Source organism: Nilaparvata lugens, chromosome X, assembly GCF_014356525.2.
Source record: "Nilaparvata lugens isolate BPH chromosome X, ASM1435652v1, whole genome shotgun sequence".
Taxonomy (NCBI): Eukaryota; Metazoa; Arthropoda; class Insecta; order Hemiptera; family Delphacidae; genus Nilaparvata; species Nilaparvata lugens.
The window spans coordinates 40,802,992-40,824,639 of record NC_052518.1 but is presented as its reverse complement, the minus strand read 5'-3'; the positions used below and the strand labels follow the sequence as shown (position 1 = coordinate 40,824,639).

At 33.6% G+C, this 21,648-nt stretch overlaps 1 protein-coding gene across 11 annotated transcripts in view; it reads left to right on the top strand.

Moving 5' to 3' along the window:
- LOC111047107 (single-stranded DNA-binding protein 3) overlaps nt 1–21,648 on the top strand; it is a 105,895-nt gene that overhangs the window by 74,483 nt on the left and 9,764 nt on the right. For 10 of the 11 annotated variants that reach the window (XM_039443261.1, XM_039443258.1, XM_039443259.1 and 7 more), the window contains one exon: nt 19,691–19,894. In XM_039443261.1, the coding sequence (XP_039299195.1) occupies nt 19,691–19,894 (204 nt within the window). Of the gene's footprint in view, nt 1–19,690; nt 20,881–21,648 lie in introns of those variants that run through there. The other variant, XM_039443262.1, reaches the window with a different exon arrangement.

Genomic DNA, 21,648 nt, shown 5'->3' with positions numbered 1-21,648 from the left:
ATGTTTACCCCCTTACTACCCTTAAAAGAGCTATGGGGTCAAAAATTGAGTTCCAAAATTTTCCCTATATAATCTTTCATTGAGTCCAGTCAATACGAGTATTTAAAAGAGTGAGTGAGTAAAAACAGGCTCAAATAATGATGATTTATTGATTATATCAATGTAAAATATGGCTGAGCTTGATCAATATCAAATAGAATGATGATTTATTGATTAAATTGATGTAAAATATGAGTGGGATTGAACAATTTCAATAATTTTTAGAACAATTTTATAAATTCCCAAAATTTCTTGGCCTCGGAAATATTGCCAAATAATAAGTTCCTTCCCTCTGGGAATATTCCCGATCCACATCACTAATTATAATTTCCCTCTTTTAATGGTATAGAATAGGAAGAGCTGAGCTAGAATTTTGTATTGTCTAGCCTATTCAAGGTAGGAGCGCTCATTCTGAGTTTCTCTGCCGTGGTGTTAACATGTCTCAATAAATAAAATATATTTAAAAAAAATACAATTCGATGTTCAGAAATTAACTTATTTGGTGCCCGAACAGGGACCGAGTGACAAAAAATTCGTGAAATAGTATAATTTCAAAATCAAGTATAATTGACCGAAGCGAAGCTGAGGTCTTAGTTTCGACTCGATCGGCTTTTGTCTGTTCGTTTGTACCGCAGTTACAGTCGCAATTATTGTCTGATTTGGATGAAATTTGGTATGCAAGTTCTTTGAGACAAGGCGCAGAAACGTATGTGTAACAATTTTTGGTAAGACCTCCACTTTTTGTAATTTTCAAAAAAAACTTAGACTAACCTCAAAAGTTACTTTTTCGTATTTTTGAAGATACAGCATTCATGTTCCTACATTTTCGCATCCACTGTTACCAGGGCATGGTGTACAAGTTCGGTTTGAGCGTAGTTTCTCACACTGTGGGACCCAGATTCAAATCTCGTTCCGACCAGATTTTTGCAGACGATACTAATTGTTTTATCTTTTTCTAATAATATATCATTATAAAATCATTATTATGACTATATAGAATAATTAAATTGAATCATCTTATTAATAAATTGATTTATCAAATTGGATAAATTATTTTAAAAAAATCTTTAATATAAATGCATAAATAACTATTATTATCAGTGTTACAGATAACTCAACTATTTTAGTTGTAGACAATTTTTATAATCATAAACATTAATCAACCATTATTTTTATTTTATTTTAATGTTGATTAAACATTAATCAACAACTATTTTAGTTGTAGACAATATTTAACATCATAAACATTTCTTTAATCTCCAACTTCTTTCATTCATAACTATCAGTTATTATTTTAGTTATTTTCTAACTGAATTTTCAGTTCATCAGGTACAATAATTATTGTATTGTATGCATTTTTTGTGTATTTTTGTGTCGCTCTACAGTGTCAAGTCTTTTGTTTTCCTTCTGGTATGAGATCGGAAACCGATTTGCGAACATTAACATTCGGCATAGGCATAACAAGCCATAACATTGAATCCACTTTTCATGAAAAACATCATTAGCAACCTCCTGTCATTGTCACCAACAAACCCACCTTATTTAGAATCATTTTCCGTCTTACCATCGTCTGTGAGACGATTCATCATCTAAATTGCCTACTGCATATTCCATTTTTCCGCCAGTTGACCGATTTCTTATAATTAATTATTAAAAAAGTTGTAATTTATGTTTATATTGTAAATATGGAGACGATATAAAGGTACCTTGATAAGTCTGGTGTCCCTGCAAACAGTGTCTCTAGCACTTTCAATTGAGAAAATAATAGATGACATGGCTAAATCTTCACAATATACTGTACTTACTGTACTGGCCCTTCTCATTAGATTGAAAGTTGTGTTCATGAGCGAGGTCTCCTGTTCGCAGAACTACTAGTTTTAAATTGTTGGTGAACTTTTATTCTTCACACCCGATCCAATGAGATGTTTTTGCGAATGCAAAAGTGCTGAGTTTGTCGGATAGCTGAACTCAGTACTCAACAACCTGGCGACCAGTGGACGCTCATTACGCAGCCGCTGGGTACCAGTGTACCACCATTGCTACTTCAACATTGTCCAAATCTGAAGAAGTGGAGAACGAAGCAATGCCGAAGTCAACGCCTAAAACGGGAGCATGCAACCCACACAACAACAACTGGTAGTAGAATGCATTTCTAAACCTGTCTCCAAAGATGATACGGATTTGATCCCTGATTATAGTGCTGATACAATTTACTTTTTTGGAAGTAGTGAAAGCTTTGTTTGAATCGAATCGTGAAGAAGCAAACTCATAACATTAGAAAATGAATTGAAATCGCTGTCGTTTTGATCTTTAAAAAGAAACTTTGAAATTGAAAACTTTTTGTCAAGACAACGATTTTCTAAAAATATTGAAATAATTTACTAATTGCTGATAATCAGTAATAAGGAAATCCTATTACTAATTATTCGGTATTCTCATCTAATGGAATGAACTCAGGAAAAATTCAAGCAAACACAATAAATGTTTTGAAATTAATTATTAAAGAAAAAAATTAGCACTTCACAAAAATATAATGTACGGCACATGATAGTAACATTATTCTGAATAATTGAAGATAGGTCTATATTCCCTTGGTAGTCTTTCATAAATTTCAATAACAGGAAAATATAATTTGATCAATCACATTACCTCGGTACCGAGTTACATCGCGGAGTATTCAGTAATGAAGTTCCATAATTTCTTGAAAGAAAACACACTTGGCAATATAGTCTCCTATCCTCCATATCCTTTAAATCTGTCCTTAATGATGGGCCTGGAACCCCTTGTCTCCTAGTCATAATTTTGGATTGATTTGCCATTAACAAGGATCATTTTTCCATAGTTGTAAATTAGTTTGCCACAAACATGGACCGCTGTGAAATAAAACAGTAAATAATAATTTCTAATATTCTAACTTACTTATCTTACTAAAAGAACAATTCAATTATTATATTATTAATAGTGTGAACGATTATCTCCAAATACATCCAGACTCCTATTACACTTTACCTTTCAATTGAGTCAATAATCAAATTATAACGCTTAAGAAAGCTATTGATAATTACTTTCCCCAAGAACTATGATATAATATTAATCAGAGAAAAAAAATACTTCTATTTTATTTACATTAATTACTTTTTAAGTTGGTCAACTCTCAGAATGAACAAGAATTTAAATTCCAACTTCGCACATAAGCTATCAAACTGCTCTATCGAAAGTATCAATAATAAAAAGTATCAAGATTATAATAAAATAACATAACAAATAGTTAACCTTCAATAGCGGGTTTAAGTATATACAAATCTTCACACCATGTCGTAGTATTCAAACATTCACTTAATAAAATTCAAAGAGAGAAACTGATGTGAATAATTACATCGTGAGATTGATGTTAACCCAAGGGCTGCTTGCCTGTAACTGAATAAGGAGAAAATAATTTCTTCCCTCCATCAATACAAGCACTGTATGGGTGCTCACCCAGAGCTAGCTGAGTCATATCTGCACGTGAATAAGCAGGAATAAATAAATGCTCTGTTCGTTCTTCTCCTTTGTTTCTTCTTCCTAAATGTTTGTTTCTTCTTCCATTTATTATAAAATGAAAGGGAAATAAAATTTGATTGAAAATCAAAATTTGTTTCAGAATGCATGGTACTGCACAAGCTGTTGTTCTAAATCAGTGGTCGCCAAACAGTCAATCGCGAGCTACCGGTAGCTCTTGGGGTAGTTTTTGGTAGCTCACAGAAATGCTTGGGTTATCAACCATGCATTGAGAAACATGGCTACAACATTTTGCATTTCTCACAGATATAACTGAGAAGTTGAATGATTTAAATTTGCAGCTTCAAGGGAAAGATAAGGACATCGGTAGAATGATTTGAACTGTACAATCGTTTTCCAAGGAGATTGAAATGTGGGAAAAGAATGTCGTCTAGTTTGAATATAAACACTTTTCCAGTCTGAAGAAAATCAATGACGAGAAAAATCCTCCACAACACCTCAGCAATAACCAAGAATACGTTACAATTCAGACTTGAGTCAGCAGTTTGATCAATGATTTCAAGATTTTAAAAGCATATCGAATATGGTACAATTCGTCAACTCTCCTTTTGTAGAGATCGATGCAGAAGATTTTGCAGCATATGTTGTAAATCATTTTTGTGGAGATCAGGCTTCAGTTGAAATGGAATTTGTGGATTTTTAAAAGGATCTTGTGTCTCAGATCACTTTCTACAACTGGAAATATTTGGCCTCAACTCCTCAAAAAAATGTCCAATTATTATTGAAGTTACATTGAGGTTGAAAGCTATGCTCAGCTCTACCTACTTGTGTGAATCATCTTTTTCAAGTATGTAATTCATAAAAAATCGATATAGGAACATTTTTTGGACAACTGCATCAGAATGGCGGCTACAACGTTCACTCCAAACATCAAGAAAATACTTGATGGCCAAAAAGAGTTCCACTGCCCTCATTGAAATGTAACTTTCAATTTCAACCTTTGTTGAACTTTTTGCTATGAGATAAGTAGATTTCAACACTAGAAAAGTCTCTTTATAGGCAATAAAAGATACTTCCTTTATTCTAATATTGCTTGGTAGCTCACTAGAACATTTATAAATGCTATTCTAGCTCACAGGCTCATAAGTTTGGCGACCACTGTTCTAAATTCTACAAGTCAAGCCATAGTTGTATTCCTACTCTAAAAGACAATTTTGCTGATAAATGTAGTGTTAACTTACAATTGAACTACTTTGATATCAATTAAAAAAGCCCTCTCAATTTTATTAACACTCGAAGAGAAACGTACTACTATCATTTTCCGACTTGAGTTGGATGGAGTGAAACATGAATTTCTCGATTTTGTCAAAAAACAACTTGTGATTGGCAGGTTATCAATGTTCTTGTTGATGCATTACTTTATCGATAGCTCACTTACAAACTCTGAACGTTTCGAATTTTCAAGAAGCTAGGAAACTCTTATTAGCAAAAGTAGTGCATTGTGCACTAGGATTTACATCCTGATTCCGATCGTAATACACAACTGAGAGACATTGATAAAACAAAAAAAAAATCTTGGGTGACTTGAATATCAATCTATTGCAAAATAGTAAAACCTCAAATGAATATATCAGTTAAATGCACATAAACGGTCACAAGTCGTTCATTAACAAGTCAACAACAGTAAATGATAATTCTGAAACGTATTGATCACATTTTCTACAAAAGTCCAAAAATTGGTGAGGAAAACGTTTTAGGTTTAAAACTTCTATAAAGGATAATTTTTGTTCATTTCTATATTAATATAAAGAACCAGTATATTAATATAAAGAACCAGGCACCTGATAAACCAAACAACTTGAATCATTAAAAGGAAAAAATAAATCTTGTCAAACTCATTGATTTGTTAAAATAGGTAACATGGTCTAATGAATTTACAGAACTGGACGCTCCACTGACTTAGATGATATAGGTTGACCGTTTCGTAAATGTTATTTTCTCATATAAAATTGATTCTCATTTCCGCCTTGTAAATTCATTTTTTATGCATCCTACAAGTTCACAAGAAGTTATAAAATAAACAAATAATTTGAAAAAAAATAGTGCATCTCCTGGTTTTGATAATTTAAGTAGTGCTTGCTTAAAAAGAATAGCCAATTTTTTTGGCTATTCCCCTAAGAGCTCAGCCCTATTCTCAATTGATTTATGGAAACTGGACATTTCTCAAGTCACTCACAAATTGAAGACATTTTCACAAATCTGGGGACAAAACGTATCCAAGTAATTATCGTCTAATAAGTCTTTATTAGACTAAGTAATTTATCCAAGGTTTTTGAGAAAATAATAAAAGAACAGGTTGTCTCATATTAAAAAAAAATAATATTAAACCAATATCAATATGCCTTCCAAGAAAATGAGAGTACTGAGGATGCCTTGTCTGAACTTGTAAAAGAAATAAAATCTAATTTCAACACAAATAAACGTAAAGTGAGACTAGTCCTAAGTTAAGGAACTGGAATAACCATCCGGCTTTTTAAAAAGAATTATTTATTTCAACATATTAATACATCTAATACATGGTTATAAGCGATGTACGCTCTACGAGCACTGGCAACAGACTGACTCGAAAAATCAACTAAACTAATGGCTAGTAAATAACAATGCACAGCTACATCAGCATTATAAAGGGGGTTACCAAATGTAACTCCTCCCCCCAAGTGTGAAGCTGCCCTCAGCTTCAAAAATAAAATAGCATCAAGTACATGTTCAAAAATTAAGTATTAGTTACATGGCAATCTTGGATAAATTTGTTGGGAATCTGTATTAACAATATCGTTATCTACGCCAGAATTACAATTTTTTGATTTAGAAATGAACAGTTTCTGCCAAATTATTTCAATGCAAATGAATATCAATAAAATTATAATCAAAATAAATAATATAGTAATTACAACAATATAGATAATTCTATTGTCTCGTAGAGGTAATTCATCAATAATATCGAGTTGTTGAAATTTTATGTTAGCAGTTATGTACTTGATCAAAACTAAATTTGGAAATCTTCTTATTTTCTATAAGTTTAGTTGGTACAATAACTTCATTCTCCCAAAATATGTTTGGTCTGTAATATCCAATTAAAGTCTCTGAGTTATCAATTTTTAACAATTTAGTTTTTCCGTTTGGAAATAGAGTAACATTTTTCTTCTTGGCAGCACTGTAAATTATACATGAACTTACATTAAACAATATAAAATTATCAATTATGCTAATTTATTTAACTAAAGAAGACTCATCCTTTAAAACTAATTTATTACATCCATTTAAATCTCTATCATCTAACAATTGTTCAATAGATAAATTTTCAATACGACTTATATTACTACAATAATAATTATCATTGATAAGTTCGCAAGTTCCAAAAAATAATTTATCATTACAGAGTACAAAAGAAGGATGTACGATTGTTGTTACAAATTCATTTTCTTGAATGACAGGATACGATAATAGGAAAAATCTATCATAAATCGCCGACTGTAGTGGTACTTCAATGAAATAAGAAATGTGGTCTTTTAACATTGCACAATGGACTTTGCTGAGTTTCTATATTACACTGACATCGTTTGAAATGAAGCTAAAATTTGAATTTCGGTGTATGAGAAAAAGTCCATCGTGAGAAATAATAATCGAGTGGAGTACATTCAATTTACAAAATTCTAAGCTTGTTACAATATCGGAAATTTTATTATTTAAAAGCAAGAGAGAGTCAAATAACAATGAGGATTGCTGATTAAGTTCAATTCTATTTGATCGTATTATTTTCATTTTATTGTTAAATTCCTCCATTAATTTATGATTAACAGCAAATTGTTTTTCTAGATTATTACTAAGATCTTATTCGTGTGATTATACAGTTTGTAAAATTTTATCATATCGTTCCTTATCGTTAGCGTCCATATTACCAGTGAGCCATGAAAGTGCAGATCCTACACTGAGGCCTCGTTTTTGTCTATATAATGGATTGAATTTGATTTTATTTACTTTTTCGTATACTTTAAATTTAATTTCATGATGCTTAGACGACTCTTATCAATATCCTTATTAGCTAAAAAATCAATAAATGTCTCTATATTATTTAATTCTAATCTTAAATAGCTAGTACTTATTTTAAGAACATATGTGTATGTCGTGTTAACAATAAAGGAGCTCTGAATTTTAATGGGAGCAACACCGGAGGATTTGCTCAGGTCAATCATTTCGTAAGGTGCTGGGGCCAGCAACAGGAGAAGTAGGATTGGTATCATCGTGTCCTGTAACACATAAGTTCTTTCGTTTCTCCATTTTTTTTGGGGGCGTTTCATTCTATTAGGGTGTACTTTAAATGAATGAGCGTTCCTGTATTGCTCGAGGGTTAGCTAGTTGATCTATCATTTTTACTGTAGTTTACTTTGAAGAATTTCGGTTCAGTTTTTTTGTTAGAAGTCGTTTTAATGTAAGGCTCTTTTTCAATTTCTACATCCTTTTCACGATTGACATTCAGTTGCTCAGTGCGTGTCTGTTTTTCGGATTCAATTTTATTCTTTATCAACTTGTGAACTAAATTCATTCTTTCTAAATATTGGTGAGACTTTTGTTCTGTCACCAATCTTTCCATAACGCCGTTAACAAAAGGATTGTTTGACATGCCATAAGTTATTTCCATGGGAGTCATTTTCAGAGTTGAGTTGAGCGTATCATTTAATGCTATAACTGCTAGTTTCATGTTTGTTTCTGTTGTATTGTTTTTATTCTCCAATTGAATTGCATTTAGGATCTCGATAAGCGTAGAATGAGCTCTTTCAATCAAGCCCTGAGAGTCTGGGTGTCCAGGAGTGACGTAGTATGCTTCAACACCGTACAATCTCAGAAAGTCGCGTAAACCTGCATTGTCGACGTACAATTTCAGGAAGTCGCGTAAACCTGCATTGTCGAACTCACGGCCGTTGTCCATTTGTATAATTTTGGGTAGGGGAAAAGATGAAAAATAATCATTCAGGCGTTCTTGAATATCGATTTGGTTTAAACTTTTAAGGGGATGGACCGTTAATCGTTTGGAAAAACAATCAATCATTGTCAAAAACTTTATTTTATCGTATTGGAAACAGCCAATTTGTAGTTTTTCAAATGGTTTATCTGGAGTTGGAGTGACTTTATATGCGACTCTAACAGGTTGTCTATCATACTTTGATTATACAGTATACCATTTTTTGGTAGAGAGTTAGTGGGGAGGATATTTTTATTATTCTTCCCAAAGAATGGACATTGATATGTCCAAAGCTCCGCCAATTTATGTAGATGCATAACAATATGATTATTATCTATAGTTATTATATTACAAATTGCTTTTTCATATCATATACAGTTCTATAGTTATTTTCCTAGTCTATATTATGTAAATTCATCTATAATTTTGCTGTATTGTAAGCTATTGTATATAAGTGTATAAGCCAGTATATATTGTAATCTACATAAATAAAGTACTCAATCAATCAATCAATACTTTACTTTCAGGTATACAGCACATTTGTTAATGTAATCTGTTACGTCTCTTAGCATTGATGGCCAGTTATATCTTCTCCTTATCTGATTATACGTTTCATTGATACCTCTGTGGTACGTCTTTCCTTCATGTTGATTAGAAATTATCTGTTTTTGTTCATCAGTATCCACTATATCTAAATTCATTTTCTTAAACCTTTTCAGTTTTATGGAATCAAACGTTTCTAATAACACACTTTTAAAATTGTTGAAAATTTGCTCGTACTCATCATACAAAACACCTTCTCGCGAACAGAAAACTCCATACATTTATTTATCATGTCATCATAATCATTAGCGTTCCCAAAATAAATGGTCAATCGTCTTTTATCAAAAACTTTTCTCAATTGAGGGGCTTGGTTACCTCTTTGAAGAATAAGTTGGTTATGCTCAATATTAAGCAACTTATCATCATCAGCTACCTGTTCATTCGAGCTTTCTTGCGAGTGTATCGTAGCTAAGCTGCGATTATAGTTCTCGGCTTCTTGTTCGTCATCATTACTCACGATAATCTCACGATCAATGTCATCAAAAGCATTATCATTTACAACGTTTCCTTCATTAGCATTAGTTACTAAGTTATCATTACCAGTATTATCATTCCGCTCGCCTAATGTACCTATTCGTTGAAAAAAATCTTCGTAAGTACTACTATCTATCGAGGGTACGTCAGTGTTAGTATTGAACCTTATCAACTCGTCTATAGTTACATCATCAAATTCGTGGGGGTCATCACTAGTATTTTCCAAACCTTGAAAATTATTCGCAAAACCTCGAAAACCATCCTCGAAACCTCGAAAACCATTCTTTTCATTTTCCATCATAGTGACGTCATAAGGACGGGACAAAGCATCCGCTACAAAGTTGGTTTTCCCTTTTATATAGGTAATGTCAAAATCGATTCTTCTAACAAAAGTTTCCATCTTATCAATTTGGAATTTGGTTCTTTGATACTATGAAGCCACTGGAGAGGTTTGTGGTCAGTCTGATTAGAAATTTACGTCCATATAAGTAGGGCCTGAAATATTTACAACACCCTACAATAGCCAACAGTTCTTTTTCTATGGTTGAAAGATTGATCTCATTTTTGTTCAATGTCCTTGAAGCATAGGCAACAGGTAGATCTTTACCATTGAAAATCTGTGAAACCACTCCTCCAATAGCGAAATTGCTAGCGTCAGTAGTAACTATGAATTGTTTTACAAATCGGGTAATTGTAATATTGGACTGTTTTGTAGCATTGTTTTCAGTTTTTCAAATGCATTAACGTACTCCCTATCGGAAATGTAAACCTTGACATCTTTTTTTAAAGCTTGAGTTAGAGGCTTAGCGATTTTTGCATAGTTCTTTATCATTTTTCTCTAGTAACCAGTTAATACTAAAAATTGTTTTATTTGTTACTCGGTTTTGGGAATCGGGAAGTCTTTGATTGCTTTAAATTTGGCGGGATTCGGTTGAATTCCTTCCTCTGAGATTACATGTCCTAGGTACAACAATTCTCTTTTGAAAAATTCAGTTTTATCGAGCTGTATTTTCAGATTGTGTTCTTTCAATTTTTTGAAAACGGATCTCAAATGTTTCAAATGCTCCTCTGAATTGTCAGAGAATACAATGATGTCCATATACACTAAAACATTCGGCATTCTAGCAAATAGTATGTTCATATTGCGCTGAAAAAATGGGGGTGCATTTTTCAATCCAAACGGAAGCCTTAGGAATTCGAAGTGGCCGTCTTCTGTTGAAAAGGCTGTTTTTGGTCCATTACAATCTGATGGAAACCAGGATAATATAAATCTATCGTCGTCGAGAAATACGTAGCTCGTCCGATTTTTCCAAATAGATCTTCAATATTTGGTTGAGGATATTTGTCAGCTATAGTTTTTTCATTGAGTTTTCTGTAATCGATTATTATTCTAATTTTCTTTTGACCAGAAGCATCCATTTTCTTGGGAACTACCCATATTGGAGAGTTGTTTGGGGAGTTTGAGGGTTGAATTATTTTGTTCTTTAGCAACTTTTCTATCTCAAATTGAACGTCTTTATTGAAAATTTGAGGGTACCTATAATTTCTTGTGTAAACAGGATTGTCATCAACTGTGTTGATTTTGTGTTTGAGTAAGTTCGTCGACCCTAGAGGGATATTTTCAAGTTTGATTATTTCGGGAAATTTAATTACTAAATCAATATCTCCCTTTTTCTCTTCATCATTCATATGATCTGTGCGCAAAGTTTCAAAAATCAAGTTCTTCACTAATGCAAAATTTTCGGGACTCTCGGTCACTGATTCATTTGTTGGCTCATGAATATTTTCTATCTCATCTATTTCCATGGGTTCAGGACTGATGGTCATGAGTTCATGAGAAAACGCTAGACATGTACATAATACAGGCTCAGCCTAGTTTTTCCTCTCCAATGTCATATTTATATTATGATTATAGTGTTTTATACAAGAAATGAATAAATGAATGAATGAATGAATGTATACCTTCGTCAATACTAAAATTATCATTTGTTACAGCTTTAAGCAATCCTCGTCCTACATTGGGAATAGATGTAACTGGGACAGTTATCACATTAAAATCTCGTTTCAATTCAATGTCGTTACTACTAGAATTCATTACAAATAATAATTTTTCGATCCATTACGATAATCTAAGGTCTTATCCTTGAAAATAAAATTAGCATTGAGTGCACTTAGTTTCATGTCCTAATAAAATGTCATACTTCTTAGAAAATTCAAATAAATACATCTTGATTCTAACACACATTGGAAACACTTGTGACGAGTTCATAAAAATATACTCATCACCTTTTCTTTCACCAGCAGGTGGCTTCACGATAAATTCTTCCTTAAATCTAGTCACACAGGTGGTACAATAGCGGGATTTATATAGTTCTTCACTGATCCAGTGTCAACAAGCCATTTTAGATTGGAATCATCGACAAAGTACGGGAGTGATTTGTTGATAATCTTCAACTCGAACTGATTGGCGGGTCCCCCGAAGGAGCTGGACCTAATCCTAAAAAACGGTCTGCCAATTCATTCACAGCTGAAGTGAGAGAATCGATTTGAGTTTGCATAGATTGAACGAAATACATTTCATCAAGTTGAGTGACATTTACGTTAGATTCGTCAATGCAATTTCCTTCCAGATAATGAACATCGTGAAACGAATTGTTCCGTTCAGAGTTGTTACTACGATTGGTTGAAACAGTATTTTGAGAATTCCAATTTGGAGACTGTAGAACGTTATGTGCACCGCCTTGGAAATTACGAAAGCTACTGTTGAAGGATTTTGGTTGGACATTTTGAAATTGAGACTTCTGAAATCTTGCGTTAAATGGTACTAGATTCTGTTGAGATTGGATTTGTGGAGTTTGTTGGAATTGGTTGTGTTGAAACCTATGTTGGTTAAAAGGGACAAAAGTTTGCTTGAAGGGTTGTTGATGAAAACTTCGAGGTGAATACTGCCTGAATTGGGGAAACACTGATCGCGGTTGAAAGAAGTTACGCTGCCGAAACTGAGGATTGATAACTGCACTATCAGACACAGATTCCATAATTTTCAATTGATTTAGCACAATACTGCAATCACTACGAAGAGTGTCACGGGCTTCGTCCAAGTTCTTAAGCTTGTAAACTTGGAGATGAGCACCGAGTGTTGGATGAACACTGTGAATAAGTGTCCTTACAAGTGTCATGTCAAGTTGTTCAAGAAGGTTTTTGAGTAAGTCACCGGATACACCGTCTAATTTGTAGCGAGTAACTACCCTGGTTCGCTTCTCGTTTAGTCTGTCAAGAAAGTCAAGGGGATGCTCATGTTGAAAAGTTTTCATAATAGCAATCTGCTATGAGGTCTGGAACAGTGCGTTTATCGGAAAAGTGTTTCTTTATGAGTTGAATAAGTTCGATTACATTAGAGCACTCACTATTTTGAACTTCGCTATCAGCTGTGCCTTCTAAGTTGTGAAGTGCAGTGGTATACAAAAGTCAGTGGTTCTGGTCACGTTGAGTTTTTTCGATAGTATCATTACAGTAAAGTCCGAAAAGTTCTTCAATGGATCTGAGAAATTTGGGAATTTTATTGGGTGTCCCATCGAACTTGGGGATAAAGTCCAACAGATGTTCGGGGATAGTTGTTATAGTGGAAGAGTCTAATTTGGAGGGCTTGATGAGTGGATTTGAAGCAGAAGAAAGTGAAGCTGAGGTAGAAGAATACATTCGTTACTTACAGTAGCAGCAATGGTAAGAACTGGATTTACTTCCGGTTGTTGGATGAAAGCGTTTCGGAAGGAGTCTGCCAGTGTGGTTGCCAGGATGAAAGAAGTCCGGTGGCGTGATTATCCCGTGTAGAAGTTCCGTTGAAGTTGAAGGTTCACCTCACTTAGTCCTCCGATAGTTTCCTTTTTAAAGTCGAATAAGCGATCGTGACATGAATCTGAAAACTAATATTGTCAAACGAACAACATTGGAAAACTGCGCGAGGGTGGTTCGGGCGCCAGTTAAGGAACTGGAATAACCAACCGGCTTTTTAAAAAGAATTATTTATTTCAACATACTAATACATCTAATACATGGTTATAAGCGATGTACGCTCTACGAGCTCTGACAACAGACTGACTCGAAAAAGCAACTAAACTAATAGCTAGTAAATAACAATGCATAGCTACATCAGCATTATAAAGGGTGTTACCAAATGTAACTCTATATTTCAGAAAACTGATGAAAAAAACCCAAATCTGACCGCTACCCTCTTCCGAACATCGAAGAGTTATTTTCCAAAATGAGTAGAGTAACCCACTTTTCGACTATGGACTTAGTTTCAGGGTTTCATCGAATCGAACTTTCCGGCATCAATTCCTAAAAAAGAATTCTGGTGAAAATGGTGATTCTGAATTTGTCAGAATTTGCCATTTGGTTTGCAAAATGCTCCTAGCAATTTTCAAAAAGCTATGAAATTATAATTTTTTCTGATTCGTCAGTAGAACATATGAAACACTTGAAAATCGTATTTGAAAACCTAAAACAATATCAACTGGACAAAACCGAATTTCTCTAACAAGAACTCATGTATCTGGGACACATCAATTCAGAAAAATATATCCAGCCTAACCTAGAAAAATTGAAAGTAATAAGAGAATTTCCAATTCCACAGACCACAAAACAGATGAAACAATTTCTTGGTTTAGCAAGATATCGAAAAATGATTCAAGGATTTGCAAAAATTACGAAAAACATCAACCATCAAACCAAAAGGTTCAATATTTATCTAATCAGTAAATCTATTGAAAGAAGCTATTACAACTTTCTAAATTGAATAAAAAATTAAGTTTGATTACGGATGCATCAAATCCCGCCCTTGGTTCCGTACTTCCTCAGATAACTGATAGAAAAGACACTCCAATTTAATTTGCGTCACGTACCCTTAATTCAGCAGACCAAAATCTTTCAAAAATAGAAAAAGAAATGCTTGCGATTAATTGGGCAGTTAAACACTTTCGACCTTATTTGAACGGAAATCATTTCATTCGAAGAACCGATCGTAAGCCACTTCATTCACTAAAAGAGCCGAATACAAAATTGATGCGTTGGAAACTTTTGATGAAGGAATATGACTGTACCGTGCAATATATAAAAGAACGATCAAATCATGTAGTTGTTGCTCTTTCTAAACTGTCCAATGTAAATATGATGGAAAACGATGGCAATGACTTTTTAGGATTTGACGAGTACCCAGGCTTTCCCGCCGAAACTAATGCGACTAACAACAATGACAATATTGATGAGTGTAATGGCATTGATATTGATGATCTCACAATCAATAACAATGAAGCTCCTCCGTTGAATGAAGCATATTGAATGACCTCGATGAGCAAATAGGGGACAGTACGATCGGCAATGTGAATGTTGATAATAATAATGAGCATAAAGTATAAATTGGCAACGAAAACCGTATACTACGGATAAGGATAATGGCAACGACTCAGCATTCACAGGAAATTTCTTACGATAGAATTTGCATATGAACGATAATTGTATTATAAATACCGAAAACGACCAAATATTCACTTTCAAATATTGAGACTCCTTAGATATCATAAACATACAATGTAGAAGAAATTAAAGGATATTTGAAACCTGATTCTGTATATGGTATAGTATTTTCGAGCAAGAGTCCATTTTTTCGAAAATTGACTGCATTTTCATTAGTCCATTTTCAGTTTCAGTCCATCCAGTCCTTTTTAGTCCATTTTCAGTTTCAGTCCATCCAGTCCTTTTTAGTCCATCCAGTTTCATAGTCCATTTTTTGAAAATATAAATTCCAAGTGCAATGACAGAAGAAATAGTGAAACTAATTCCTTCAGTTAAATTTCTAATATATAAAATCGTGAACGCCGACGTAACCAATAAGGATGAACAACATATGATAATAGCCCGATGTCATGAGGACAAGAACTTCTATAGAGGAATCAATGAAAATTATAAACAAATCCGTGAAAACTATTATTGGCCAGCAATGGCCAAAGATGTAACAGAATTTGTAAATAAATAATGTGAGACTTGTTTGAAGACCAAGTACGAAGAAAATATAATTTAAAAAAAATCATAATAACTCCCAAGCCTATAAAGCCTTTCGGAAAAATTCAAATGGACACATTCACTTACGATAACATCAAAATCCTCACAGTTGTAGAATGCTTTTCAAAAAGACTTCCTGCTTTTACTCTAAAAACAGCTAATGCTGTAGGCATAATTGAGAATTTATATAATTGTCTGTCAGTATTTCCTATCCTGAAATGTATTCAAACTGATAACGGGTTGGAATTCAACAAAGCTCTATGCAAACAATTTACAGCAGTCACTGGCATTGAGTTCTATTTCACTACACCATACCACCCTCAATCTCAAGGGTTAATTAAAAGACACATTCGACATAAATCGAAATTCTACAAGAACTCGAAATCAAATTTACTAAACACAGTGTCGACCAAAAACTTAGATTGGCATTGAGAATTTACAACAATTCTATAAAAGATCAATTTAATTTTACTCTAAACGAATTAACTTTTGGAATCCAAAACTATTTGTCAAAAGATCAAGATGAAGATAGTCCCACAAACATCCCATTAGAACACGCTCATCAATACTTCACAGAAATTCGAACTTTGAATGATGCTGTTTGCAAAAAAATTTTGACCAAAAAGAGCAATGAACGGAAAAGCTTACAAAATAACAAAAATAGAGAAGAACCTCATAAAATACCAATAGTATTTGAACCCAAAGTTCAGAAGTAAACTTAACTGAGAAATCATCTTTTGAATCCAGTGCAGTACTGTTTATAACAAAATGACACTAGAAAATAAACTGTTTGTTTAATATTTATAAAATCTTAATAGGACTTCTGTCGGCCCATTAGTTGAACAAATTATTTTCAATGTATATTATTATATCTATAGTTAGTGAGCGTTTTATAAAGCGGACTTAACCTCAAATCGTGAGCAAATTTTCTTTGCTTTTAATATAATTATTCATTTCATCAATATTTAACATTCGAAATTGATTATTTATAATTCAATATGACATAAAAATACCATTTATGATAGAAATTACCTCAAATTAATACTACTGTTCTAGAGATTCGATAAAGATTCAACTTTAATTGTCCCTTAAGTTCAATTATGAGTTCCAAAACCCGAACTCTAAACTTATTGATAAACTATGTGACTTCTCAACTTATTGGATTTCAGTAAAAATAAATGCTAACCCATGCGTTGCAAGTACTGAGATTGAATAACGTAAGAGAAACGAATTATTATTATTGCATCAGCAGTATCTCGCGTTCAATGGAGTTTCTGATACATGTGTCCTCATGTTCCTGCCAACCTAACAAAGTGACAGCAACTAAGTATTGTTTGGAAAGCATCTTTATGTCATAATAATGTTTTGATGATTGAGGCAGTGTCAATTGTTTTTTAATGGAGGTTTCTAGTGATGTAAAATTCCCGGGAATTTAAGATCGAGGAAATATTACCAGGGAATTTAAGGGGAATATTCCCAAAAATCATAAATTCCCGGGAATTTATGGGAACTTTAGGAAATTTATGATTTGTTTCAAAAAAATCACCGCAAAAGACGTTTTTTGTTACACATGGTGTCAATCACCTGTTATACAACAGATTTATTCAAGAAATATAAGGATGAATAACTTATAAATGGTAGTAAGTTCAAAGAAAACAGTAATTTGAAGCTCATATACTGAAAGGATAAATGAACACTCAATAAATCATTCAATTGCACCACTATTATTATGCTACTTTCATGTCTCACAAGTTGAATAAGATTTTTTTACTTACGGTACTAATAAATGCCTGTAAATCAGGTAAACAAAGTCAACAAAGTATTGAGTGTAATTCAACTTTCATTGCATTATTTTATTCAATTTCTCCGCACAAAAATAATTGAACGACCCCCTAAATGAAGATTAGAGTAGAATATTAATCCAAAAATTAGAAATTATAAAATACAGCAAAATAGGTTTAACTAAAACAAGGAGCATACTCCAGTTTAATTCAATATTAAAAAGAAAATTATTCTACAGCTCTCAACCTTTCAAGAGTCATTGAGGCTCACTTAACTTGTAATGAGATACTAGTCCAGGCAACGAATGCTCAAAAAGAAGATATAGAGGGAAAAGTTTGGAACCCAATTTTCGACCTCGCAGTCCTTTTAAGGATAGTGAGGGGGTAAGCATATAAAAAGTCCTCAATCTTACCACACTCAACACTGAAACTGCTATAAAAATTGATGGAAAGCATAAAATGATGAAATATTACATTAAATTGAAGTGAATTCAATTCTCTACAACTCACTGTCTTTTAAATACTCCTATCAATGAAAGATAATAGAGGGAAAATTCTGGAACACAATTTTTGACCCCGTAGCTCTTCTTTTAAGGAAAGTAAGGGAGTAATCATATTAAAAGTCCTCACTCCTACTCCCTGTGTAAAAAAATTACATTTTTTCGATGCATTCTTGTTGAGTAATGAGCCCTGAAAGTGCAAAAAATTGGAAGAATAACTGTCTTTTCAAAGATTTTTACACTTTTAAAAGTGAATATCTCAAAAACTAAAGACGATATCACAAAACTCTACTGTACAAAACTTGTAGGAAATTTATCTATCTTCATTTTTACTCAGCCATGTCGCTGAAATGCATTGTTTCTCAGTTACATGCGTGTCAGCCAGAATTGAAAAAATGCAACTTTTAAACTACCCTCATCCCTCAAGGAGTAGGGATGAGGACTTCTAATATGATCACCTTCTAACTAGTTCAAACAAGGCAGCGAAGTTAAATATTGTGTTCCAAACATTCCCTCCCAATTTTCCTGACCTCACAATTGATCTATTGTTGTTAAACTGAAGATTTCACACTCAACACTATAACGGCTGCATCAATCGTTGGGAGATGCGTAAAATAATGAGACCATAGATGACATTGAAGAGAATATATTGCTCTATGAGCTCATGATTAGCATGGATTTTTTCAATAAATCGTTAAAAAGTTATAAGGCCAAAAAGATGAAAAAATCGGAGCCGGAAGGGGGTTTCTTCAAAATGTGATACCTTAGAGAGCTATCTATAAATAGAAAACTATGAGAGATATGGAAAAATGTTGGAAATGAAACTTGTAGGATAATTTTTGAGCTTTAATATTATGATTGTGTTCAACAAAAATTTCCTAAAGGCGCATATTGTTCGAGATATATGATCGATATATGCAAAAAACAATATGGCACTTTCAAACCACCCCCACCACCATAGGTGGTATGGCACAGGGGGTAGGAGTGATTAATTTTGATATGTTTACCCTCTTACTACCCTTGAAAGAGCTACGGAGTCAAAAATTGTGTTCCAAAATTTTCCCTCTATAATCTTACATTGACTGGACTATACGAGTAAAAAGACAGTGAGTGAGCGAGCAAAATGATTTATTGATTATATTGATGTAAAATATGAGTGGGATTGATCAATTTCAATTATTTTTAGAACAATTTTATAAATTCCCTCAAGTTCCCATAAATTCCATTAAATTCCCAAAATTTCTTTGCCTGGTAAATATTGCCAAATCATAAGTTCCTTCCCACTGGGAATATTCCCGATCCACATCACTAGAGGTTTCTATACATGTGTCCTCAGCCAAAGAAACCAATTATTTAAACAGCACTGTCCTGCTTGTTATTTTTACGGGTTTTTATACTAATGCATTCAAATTACTGCCAACCTCACGAAGTGACGGCAACAAAGTATTGTTTGAAAAGTATCCTTATGATCATCTTGATAATGATTTTAATTATTGAGGCAGCAGTGTCTCGCGTTAAATGGGGTTTTGATAAAAATGTGTCCTCAAGTTATTGCTAACCTAACAAAGTAACAACAACTAAGTACTGTTTGGAAAGCACCCTTATGAACATCATAATAGTGATTTAAATGATTGAGGCAGCAGTTTCTCGCGTTCAATAGGGTTTCGATAGATGTGTCCTAAAGTGACAACACCTAAATGTTGTTTGTGATGTTACAGGACTTTCCAATGGGCGGTGGGCCGGAGAGTGGAGGCATGGGAGGGCCGATGGGCCCCAACACAATGGGCGCAGTCATGAATGGAGACGGACTGGATGGCATGAAGAACTCTCCGGCCAACGGTGGACCTGGCACCCCACGTGAAGACAGCGGCAGTGGCATGGGGGACTATAACCTTGCGGGGTTCGGTGGGCCGAATGAGAATGTGAGTATGGCCACCGCCCACGGTGCATTCTTCCCAGACACAAAGCTAACCACAAAAGAAGAGTGGTGAATTGCTGAATGCCAATGCAAAATTATCTTATTCTCATTTTCATTCTGTTGCTCAACCTTGTCTGTGTTATTTGAGGTTGATTTCAAATTGCCACTATCTTTACACTAGTGAGATTATTACTTCTTAGATCTTAGATCTTCTTAGTTTCTAACCAGCCATAAATTGAAGCATCAAATGAAATTTAAACAGTGTTTTCTGCTAAATTTGGAACCAGTAATATCATTGAATTTGTAGATATAATTAGTGACCTGTATATCAGATATCATTAATCAAAACACTTATGTTAAAAAATCACAGACACTGAACCATCTCTTCCAAGAATTTCCAGTCATTAATACCAAACAACTGTACATAAAATCCTAATCTCCATTAAAAAAAAAATGTAATCTGTACATGAATTCAGCATGTTTATCCCACCAGGAACAGGTTAAACAACTTCCTGACCTTTTGTTTGGATTTATTTTGTATAGTCCTTCTATATTTGATAAAATGAGCCCTTTAAACGCCTTCAAATAATGTTCCGTTAGGATTTTTATTACTTCATTTTATTATTCAGTAAAAATGATTTATTCATTCCATAAAATTATTTTTTCACTAGATTTTCAACATATTATTCCATTGAAATGTGCATACCGTGATTCTTATTTTCTTCTGTTCAAAAGCGACTCATCCTTGCACACGGACTTATCGTCCAAGGAGATATTTATAAACAAGGAGATATTTATTCCAATATTGGTATTTTTTTATTTTGAAACTTGTGATAATGTTTATTATTTATCATGCAATGTATTTATTTCGGAGTAAAATTGAATTTTACTTAGATGAGGGATAGCGCCTCCCGAAGCTTCAAAATCATTAAATCTTTTCACTGGGGATGGAATCATTCAATGATGTATTTCAACAAAAAAAAAAAAAAATAAAAATACATCAAGTACGTTAGGCTAGGTCATATTGCAGATAAGTCATATTATCACAATAACATTTATATATTATCAACTTGAATTATTATCACTGATGCACTAAACTTGATCTTGGAAATATAAACAATAAACGGCATAATTCATACAAATACACTTAACTTTTAATCCTTAGAGATGAAATTAGTATAGCCTAAAAATGTAATGTGGGTAACTTGCAAATATAATAGATGAAGTAATCACTGTACAGATAAGCTGGCAATCATTGAATTGAGGTTGGCCTCCCTGAATTCATCCGTAGAATAGAAGGGGTTGGAGATCAACCACGACTTCAACATTCTATTGAAAGTCACAGGGGGCAGGCTTCTTATTTCGTCAGGTAGCATATTAAAAATCTAATACCAGATGAGGGAAAGCTTCTACTTGTTCGCTCCAATCTGACTCTTGACTGGAATATATTCTGATTTCTCCTTGTTACATGACCATGAATTTCATTAGCTAAAGTGAATGAATCTGGATTTTTCTCCAAAAACGTCAAGCACACATATATAGAGAGATTGTAGACTGTCATCATTTTCAACCGGATGATCAGTGGCTTACAATGATCAATCCTCCCAGCCCTCACCACAACCCTAACCGCTCGTTTCTGCAGCAACAGGACCCTATCAACACTGGCCGCATGTCCCCATAGGATCGTTCCATAGGCTATATGGCTCTGTAAAAATGCAAAGTACGCCTGGCGCACAAACCTGTCAGGCACACAATCCA